Below are 9128 nucleotides of genomic sequence, written 5' to 3'. Positions count from 1 at the left end.
GCACCTGGGACGCTGGTACATGAGACACAAATGGAAGGCTCTCAAAGGCAGATTGGATCTGGAGGGTGGTGAAAAGAGGAGTTTGTGACAATTCCAGATTTCTTAATCGGGTAGCAGAAGCTCCTAGAAGGTGGGGGTTGTTCACCACCGTGTTTCCAAGGCCTAGAGCAGCGCTCTGCACACAGTGTTGTTCGCTGCTGTTGGCTCCCAACTCCTAGCAGCCCCGTGCGCAACAGAACAAAATGCTGCTTGGTCCAACATCACCTCCATGATGAGTTGTGGATCGGACCATTATGCTCTGTAAGGTTTTCACTGGCTGATTTTTGGAAGCAGATTGCCAGCCCTTTGTTCCTAGCCCATCTTAGTCTAGAAGCTCCGTTAAAACCTGTTCAGCATCATAGCAACGTGAAGGTTGTGTATGTGGTGCACTGGCCGGGAACTGAACCTGGGTCTCCCATGTGGAAGCTGAGAATTCTACCCCTGAAACACCGCTGCCCCCGTCGGCACACAGTAGGTACTTAGTAAATACTTGCTGAGTGAATGGAACGGAAGGTCTAGTTCTGCCACTCCTGAAGTGTGTTTTCTTCTGGATTCTCCTACCCTACGTGAAAACCTCTAAACCATCCTCATTTAAAAATGTACTTGAGTGAATGAATAGATGAATCGAGGAAGTTATGGCTGGAGAAGGATCATCCTGCTTAGTGGCTTCCAACCTTAGCTGCACATTTGAACCATCTGTGGAGCTTTTTAAACAATTTCCTAGGCAGTGGCCCAAACTTGAGTACTTTAAAAAGAGTTTCAAGTGCAGCCAGGGTTGTGAATAGCCGATTTTGATCACGGATGGCAGATACTGATTCTCACACCACCTGTTCTTCCGACAGTGTCCATGGCAAACATTGATAATCTCAGATCTCAGGAGTCTTAACTGAGCTCTAGGCAGCCATTATCAGTCGAATGGAGCTGTGGGAGGAGCTGACTTTCCTCCTGGCTCTAAAGAGCCTGCATGGCCAACTGGGCAGTCCCTCCCCTGCACTGCTGCCCTCTGTTCACTTCCTGACATTATCCCAGTGCACCGTGACATCTGTCTGCCTCCCTGGGACTGAGCCTCCTCTGATGTCTCCTCCACAGTGAGGAGGACCCGGCCCCTGGCTGGGTGGGGTGCAAGCATGTCAGATCTGTCTCCTGATGTGCAGGCAGACCGTCATCAAGGAGGATGGAAAAAGCAGTGGTCCTTGCCTACCTTTCCTGGGCAAAGCACTGCTGTCATCTCCTCCCCACACCCATACCCACCACCCATTCCTCCTCTGCCCACCAGCCACTCCCTCCCTGTCCCATAACAGATGGGACAAGTGCCACTGGGGTTTTTGGCCTTGGTTCCAGGGGAATGTGGGTATGAGGTGAGGAGGGGGCATCAGTGGGACTTCAGTGCCTTCTTCACCAGAACAGTCACGCTGCATCCACTTCTCCAGCCAGCTCTGAAGACGGCACCTCCAACCCCCGTCCCAGCTGAGGACACCCAGGCCCAGAGCCCAGGGGCCCAGAGAGCAAGGACTGGTGCTCCTGACTCCCAAGCCCGTGGCTCCTCCCCACCCCGTCCTCCTGGGCCTCCCCTGCCCCACTAAGTGCACCTGGAGCCCCAAGGGGAGACCCAAGGGACAGGAAGACGAGTGACAGTCCCCACAGGGCAAGGGGGCAGCAGAGATGAAGAGGAAGAGACTCATGCAAAAGTGTTGTTTTTTATTTTCTTTCTTGGGCCAGCTGCAGCTTCCGGCTGACAGAATTTCAAAGCATTAGGGAAGGAGCAGCTGGGGGGTGGGTACAGGGATGACCCTCTGAGCTCCAGGGCTGGGGTCTAACCTGAGAGGCCGGGGCTGCAGGAGGCTGGGGAGCTCCCATGCTGGGGGCAGGAGTCCACCCCGGCAGGGGGAGAAGCTAGCAGCGGCTAGAGTGCTCAGAGCTCAGCTGGAGGACACAGGAAGATGGACACTAGCCTCACCACTCAGCTGGTCTAGAGACAAGGGGCCAGATGCTGACCCCAGGCCCCAGCAGCACCCACAGCAAACAGGTCTTCGTCAAAGATTCTATACAGCTGGTTTTTTGACAGGTGGAAAAGGGCACCTTGGGGGCTTAAATAAATGGGCAAAAGGCGAGGGGTGAAGCGGAGACAGAGGGTGACTGTCCGGCCAGCAGGTCGGGCCTCTGTGCTGAGCCCACACGGCCACAGCTTTGGTCTGCAAGACCCCTCGGTGGGGCGGTGGGGCGGGGAGGAGAGGTCTGAGCCAAGGCCTCAGGCCCTGCCTCTCCCTGCATGCGCCCTGATCCTCACTGGAGGGTGTGGGGCCGGGGGGAGCAGAGGGCAGGAAGACAGCCACCTCAGCTGGGTGGGGCCTAGCGCAGGTCCTCCTCATCACCCTGGATCGTCTTCTTGATGCGCAGCAGCATGGTGGTGAGCCACTGGTCCAGCCGTGAGATGGCATCGTACTCCTTCACCTGGGGGCGCACCGAGGTGACCACAGGCCGCCCCTCCCCACCACCGCTGTCCCAGCCCTGGAGCCCTGTCTCCAGTCCCTGTCAACCCTGGCCTCTGGGAAGAAGGGGAAGACCGGACTGCAGCCGACCAGCCCCCTTCATCTTTACGACCTTGGCCTAAGAGTTCCTTTGAGAAAAGAAAGATTTTGTGGCTTAAACAGAAAGGTCCAGCTTTCTTGTTTTATGGGTGGGAAACTGAGGCTTAAGGATGTGACACAGGCCTGTCCAGAGGGCCACGGTGATGAGGGGAGGAGGGAACCCACACCCCTTCTCTCTTTCCCCAGCCCCTTGGCTGAGGTGCCCAAAGCCCGATGTCTACCCTCTGGGGGCAGGATGGACCAGAAGGGCTCATCTCTGTCTTCATTTAAGGCTTACAATTGGCAGACTCTTGAGCTGGACACAATCAAGTTCCAGAATGTTCAGAACAGAGGACAGAGAGGGGGAAACACCCGCATGGGGACTTCCGCCTCTCAGTGCCGCCTGCCCACCCCCAGCTCTACTTCCCACCCCCAGCTCCACTTCCCATCAGCCCTGGAAGATGACAGAGATCCTTTCCCGGCCTGTTCTGCTCCTCCTGGGCAACCCAGAGTGCCAGGTGTCAGTCAGCCCTGTGTGGCTGTGAGTGGCACAGAGACCTGGGCCTTTGGAGCAGACAGGTGTGGGCCTGATCCCAACTCTGCTGCCAATGGCCAAGGACGAGCTGCCTCACCTCTCTCAGCCTCAGTGTCATCATCTATAAAATGGGGAGTACACTCCCTGTACCTCTTGGTTCAACCTGAGAGGCTTCTGGGGTGACTGGAGAAAGGAATTCAGTCAGGGTCCAGGGGCCGGAGGTTACAAAAAAAAAAGGGGGGGTGAGGTTCTTGATGTGCATGGCTGAGAAGGGCAGCTTGCCTGGTGACCCACCCGAAAGGGCAATCACCCTGCTGGCCACTCACCGCCTCGGTGTAGCTGTCCACGTTCTGCTCCTCATGGGCTTCCAGTAATTTCTGCAAGGAAATGGCAACCAGCGGTCAGGGGCTGGCCTGGCTTAGACCTGGATACCAGTCTGGTGGGTCAACACCAGGGGGCTCCCACACTGGGAGGAAGAACTGTGCTCCAATCCCACCTGGGGGAGGGTGCTGACTAGTCGATTGCGACTCATGGACCCCATGTGATGAAGAAGAACTGCCCCATAGGGTTTTCTAGGCTGTAATCTTTACAGAAGCAGATTGCGAGACCTTTCTCCTGTGAAGCTGCTGGGTGGGTTCGAACCACCAACTTTTCCATAAGCAGCCAATGCCTTAATCGTTTGCACCACCAGGGCTCCTGAATCCTGCCCTACTCAACCCGAAATCGCTCGTTCTCAGACACAGAGAACATCACGGGGGAGGTCTGTGAGCGCTCGGGGTTATCGCTTGCCCTCCGGCTCTGCCCTTAGCCCATCACTGCCTGAGCTGTACCCTTCTCATCGAGAAAACGGAGACCAAATGCCCCGAGAGGGAAGCAAAACAAAACTTTGTTTTGTGCAAATCTTGGCGATTGTAATAACTGAAGTCCAAGCCCCCAGATTCTCCATCCACAGCCCCCCAAAAAACGAAACCTGTCGCCACTGAATTGATTTACGGTGACCCCGTGTGTTACACAGTACATGCCCCAGAGGGTTTTCTTGGCTGTAATCTTTACGGGAGCAGATTGCCAGGCCTTTCTTCTGTGGCGCCATTGGGTGGGTTCAAATCATCAACCTTTAGGTTACTAGCTGAGCACAAACCATTTGCACCACCCGGGGACACCCCAAGCTCCAGGGCCAGATGCACAAAGGGGTCGGGGAGGGGGGCTGTGAGCGCCAGCACCACTCACTTTCATCAGCTTGCACTCGCGGGAATCGGAGAAGGCGGGGAAGAGCTCCTCATACTTCTGGACAGCCAGCTGAGCAGCGGGGGGAGGAAGGAGAGGATCCGTTAATACAGGACAGGAGCACTAGAGCTGCTGGCCTGGCAGCCGAGGGGATCTGGACGTGCTGCTGGCCCTGAGTCAGCTCTGTGGCCTTCCCTCTGGTGTCACCTGGCTCTGCACCTGGCAGGTACCGCCACCTCCATGGAGCTGAGCTCGGTGCACGCCTGGCTGCAGACACGGCTGCTGGGGAGGCCGGGGGAGTTTCCCGGGCTGGCAACCAGCATCACTTCCCATGCCTGGGCCTTCTCGTCTAACCAGGCACAGCCGGGGCAGGAGACAGACAACAGGTGCCTCTTCTAAGCACATCCTACATGCCAAGCCTTCACACAGGACCCTGGGAGGGTCAAGTGGGGTTGACCCCTGTTTTAAAAGTGGGAGGAAGCCTTTAACCACAAATATCCCCTGATGCCTTCTTAAAACCAAACAATAGTTTAGCTTAACTAGTAAAGAAAGCCTGCCTTGACCATTATGCTCTCTCAAGAACTATCTAAATGGGATCAAACTGACAATGGCAACTCAAAAGATCAGATAGGAACCTTAGGGGACAGAGAGTTTATGTGAATGGGGGAGGAACAAGTCAGAAAAGAAGGGTGAGAATGGTTGCACAACTGGAAAAAAATAATCAATGTCCTTGAATTGTATACACAGAAATTGCTGAATTGGTGGTGTTTTGCTGTGTGTATTCTCAATGACAACAACAACAAAAAAACAGTGGGGAAGCAGACCCAGAGAGGGGCAGTGACCTGCTCGGGGCATGGGGTCAGGGGTTGGGGAGGGTCTGAACCCAGCCTGACACTCAAGCCCTGAACCTCTGAACCTCTTTGCCAGGTTATCCATGACGAGAGCAGGTGAGGTTTAATTTCAGTGTGAGGTGGGGGCAGGGCAGCTAGAAACAGCCAGGAAACCCCAAGGCCTGGGCAGGAACCCTGGCCTCTCAATTCAGATGTCCAGAGACAAACCCCAGTGGTTGAAGGGAGTCGGGGGGTGTGGGAGGAATGAACAGGTGGAGCATGGAGCATTTTCAGGGCAGTGAAGCTATTTTAAGTGTGATACAGTGATATGGACACATGACATTATGCATCTTTCCCAAAACACAGACAACTGCACAGCACAGAGTGAACCCTAATGTAAACCATGGACTTCAGTTAATAATTAAAAAAAAAGGCTGCCAGCAAGTCAATTCCAACTCATGATGACCTCACATGTGTCAGAGTAGAACTGTGCTCCCACAGGGCTTTAAATGGCCAATTTTTGGGGAGAAGATCACCAGCCCTTTCTTCCAAGGCGTCTCTGGGTGGAGGCGATCCACCAACCTGTCAGGTTGAGGGCATTAGCAGTTTGCACCACCAGGGACTACTAGTTAATGTGTCTGTATTGGTTCATAAATTGTAACAAATTCACCACAGGAATGCAAGCTGTTACTAACGGGAGAAACCAGGAGTGGGGAGGGGGTACATATAAGAACCCTCTGTACTTCCTGCACAGTTTTTCCGTAAACCTAAAACCGCTCTAAAAAATAAAGTCCACTAAAAACAATCTAATGTCGCACTGGCCAGTCCCCCTGCCCCAGCATTGACCCCCTCTGTGGACAAGAAGCCCTGAAAACAGGTGGTATGGGCATGCAGGCTATGGTTAGTCATCAGTGTGGGGTCCGAAAGGTCTGGAATCCCGAGGCTGCAGCTTAATAGCCATGGGGCCCTCAAGAGGAACTCTCGTCTCAGCCCCAGTGTCTCCGCCTTTAAGTTGGGGTGAAATGGTGCCTGCTTCACAGGGGTGCTATAAGGATTCGGGACGTGAACCCCCAGAAATGGCTGGCACGGAGCCTGGCACAAGCCAGCCAGAAGTTGAAGACTCAAATGCCAATGGGGCCAGGCAGGCGAGGGCAGAAATGTACCATGTGAGAACGACATGGAAGGTGACACTGCATGGAGGCCGGGACACAGCACACCAGGCAGTCAAGGGTGGTGTTGGGTGGAGCCTGGGCTCACCTTGGCATTGAGCATGTCGATGCAGAAGTGGCAGAGGGCCGCCTTGAAGAAGTAGTCCTTGGCGCTGTACTTGAGGAGGGGGCTGTCCATGGCATTGGTCCCCACCTGTGGCCGTGTGCAGGTGACATTGTGAGCTCAGAGCAGGCATGCAAGGGGTGGGGTCATCTGCCAGGCACTTGGGGGCCAACTGGGGACGGGCCAGTTGGGTGAGGCTTGTTAGCCGGGGTCCTGGGGACTCATTCTGTGAAGTCAGCAACTGGCAAGTGCGTGACCGAGGGCAGGGCAAGACAGGCTGTGCTGCACAGCCTGTCACCAGGTGTCTGTGGGCCGCCTGTGGCGCCCAAGCATGGGTGGAGGCGGCCGCTGTCAAGCCTCGGGAAGCTAGCACATCGATGGGCAGGGGGAGGCAGAAGCAGGAACAACGCCCACCCCCATCTCCTCCAAGGCCAGCTGCCAGAGCCGCTCAGTCCCGCCTCGCGCCCCCCCCCAATGCAGCCACAGAGAGGGGAGCCTGGGCACCCATGTGACACTCCCTCCTCCCCATGGACAGGGGACCCTGCTCCCAGCCCCCACCCACAGCCAGCCCAGGCCTTGGCAATCCTTCCTGTTTCCCCAACTCTGGTATCAAAGTCTGCCTTGCTCAGGGAGGATGGGTGTGTGCATGTGTGTGCGTGCGTCTGTCTGTCTGTCTGTCTCCCAGAGTAGCGCATGGAGAAGGCGTTTAGCCAGGCTGAGCACAAGATGAGGGCGCGGGGGCTGACAAGGACCTGACCTGTTCATAGATGTCCACGGCTTTCTGGTACTGCTCCAGCTGTGCAGCGTAGCCGGCCACCTTCAGCAGACACTTGTTGGCTGAGCTGGAGGGAGGATGGAGAGAGGCAGGCGGTGGCTGGCCCCACAGCCTTCCTGAGGGGCTTGGGGCAGACAGGATGTGGGAGCCACCGCCTGAGTTACCTGTTGGACTCCTCCCCTTTGTAGTAGTCTGCAGCCTGCTCGTAGTGGGCTATGGCCTGGGGAAACATGGGGGAGCAGGCTTAGAGACGGGGCCTCTAGCACAGCCCTGCACCACCCTTGGGCCCCAGCCCTGGACATAGCCAGAGCCTTTGTCCAAATGGATCCCATGAGGCTCCACCTGCACCCCATGCCGGGTACTTAGACACCCGAGCTGGAAGCCCTGGTCCCTGTCCCCACCCCACCAACCTTCTCAATGTCCACCAGCTCTGTCTCGTAGATCTCGGCGATGGATATGTGATGCTTGGCTGCGATGGTGAATCGGCCCTGCAGGGACACAAGAGGGCCTGCTGTGACCAGTGATGTCCTATAGGCCTGTCCCCACCCTAGCTCGACCATGACCCTCAGGTCCCTGGAAACTGGTGGGTTTTGCCCCTCAGCGCCCCTGTGAGGTGAGGCACGCAGAGACACTGGGAGGCTGAGGAGCAAAGAGCTTAGACGGAGCTGGGAATTAGAGACCGGGTGTGAGGGCTGCCTGAGCTGGGGATCGTGGACAAGTTCCCCACTGCTGCTCTGGCTCAGTCTCCATTCTGTGTGCAGACACATTCAGCACAGGCTCTGCCCTCAGGAAGTACTCGAAAGACGTCCAGAGAGGCGGGAGGACAGCCCAGTCACCTGGCAGTAAGCTTGGGAGAAACAAGACTGAGGGCTTGAGTGCCCACACAGCCCTCTGACCCCCTCATCTCCCACGTGGCCACAGGGCCAACCCTTCTCCCAGGCCCTTCAGCCATCTCCAGGGATGCCCAGTGGTTCTCCAAGGAGGTTATCAGCTCAGGGGGCTGGGACACCCCCTACCTGCCTCCAGCCCATGGTGCAGCCCGCTGCTCCGTACATGGGGGTAGTCCGCCAAGGGCTGCAGTAAAGCCCAAGGGCTGTGGGCTCCACCGGGCTGGGCTCCGGGTCTTGACTCCCTGAGCCTCCTTCCTCGACTGTGACATGGGCTAATATACTGCCCACCTCTGGGGTGCCGGGGAGGAAGGTGAGTCACTCGCGGCATGGTGGCTGGGTCAAGGAAGGGCAGTGGCTGTGACTGCTAGGATTCTAGTTACTGCCATGGCTTCGTCCCAGACACAGATCAACCAGGGCCCAGGGCAGAGCTAGTGCTCCCGCAGAGAGGGCCTGACAAGATGGGTGTGCATGTGGGTGTGTGTGCATGATAACAGCCAAAAAGCAAGGGGCTGCCAGAAGCTGCCTCAGGCCTCCTCTGGCTGATGGAGAAGCCCCTGCTCTGGCTGCCTGCCCGTGTCGTGAGGAGTGAGTCAATCAAACGTGACACCTGGTGGCAAAGGGCTGGCTGTGGGAGAAGCGCTGGACACACATGCCACCAGTGAGTGCACTGCTGGCCCTGAAGAGCCTGGGGGTCGGGATGGGGGGTAGGCGAAGTCTCTCCGACAGGGTGCTCCAGAGGCCTGGTAGGGGTGCAAGGAGCATGGCACCCAGCCTGCCCAGGCCTAGCTCAGGCCACCAAAACCCTGGGCTGCCCCGCCCCCTCCCCATCTGCTCTAGCAGCAGGAGGAGCACTGCTGGGGGGTGGGGGGCCAGGGGCAGGCCAGCAGATGCCCCTTACCATGTCCGTGTAAATCTCGATTGCTCTCATCAGACAGTTAATGGCCTCTGGGGAGAGAAGAGGGAAAATGAGGTGCTGCGGTCATTCTGGCAGACCCA

General features: G+C 56.8%; 1 protein-coding gene across 3 annotated transcripts in view; it reads right to left on the bottom strand.

Annotated features, from left to right (window-relative positions):
• Positions 1 to 1717: 1717 nt before the first annotated feature.
• The window catches only part of NAPA (NSF attachment protein alpha), a 31243-nt gene continuing 23832 nt past the window's right edge, over positions 1718 to 9128 (bottom strand). For 2 of the 3 annotated variants that reach the window (XM_049900506.1, XM_049900504.1), the window contains exons 4-11: positions 9031 to 9077; positions 7653 to 7730; positions 7407 to 7462; positions 7225 to 7309; positions 6453 to 6557; positions 4369 to 4437; positions 3468 to 3518; positions 1718 to 2490 (exon numbers count right to left, since the gene is read on the bottom strand). In XM_049900506.1, coding sequence (XP_049756463.1) covers positions 2389 to 2490; positions 3468 to 3518; positions 4369 to 4437; positions 6453 to 6557; positions 7225 to 7309; positions 7407 to 7462; positions 7653 to 7730; positions 9031 to 9077 — 593 coding nt within the window. In that variant the 3' untranslated portion in view covers positions 1718 to 2388. The remainder of the gene's footprint in view (positions 2491 to 3467; positions 3519 to 4368; positions 4438 to 6452; positions 6558 to 7224; positions 7310 to 7406; positions 7463 to 7652; positions 7731 to 9030; positions 9078 to 9128) is intronic. The other variant, XM_049900507.1, reaches the window with a different exon arrangement.

The sequence above is a fragment of the Elephas maximus genome, chromosome 11 (assembly GCF_024166365.1).
Source record: "Elephas maximus indicus isolate mEleMax1 chromosome 11, mEleMax1 primary haplotype, whole genome shotgun sequence".
NCBI classification, from domain to species: Eukaryota; Metazoa; Chordata; class Mammalia; order Proboscidea; family Elephantidae; genus Elephas; species Elephas maximus.
Note: the sequence above shows the minus strand (reverse complement) of the source record. Positions and strands in the feature narration are given on the sequence as shown.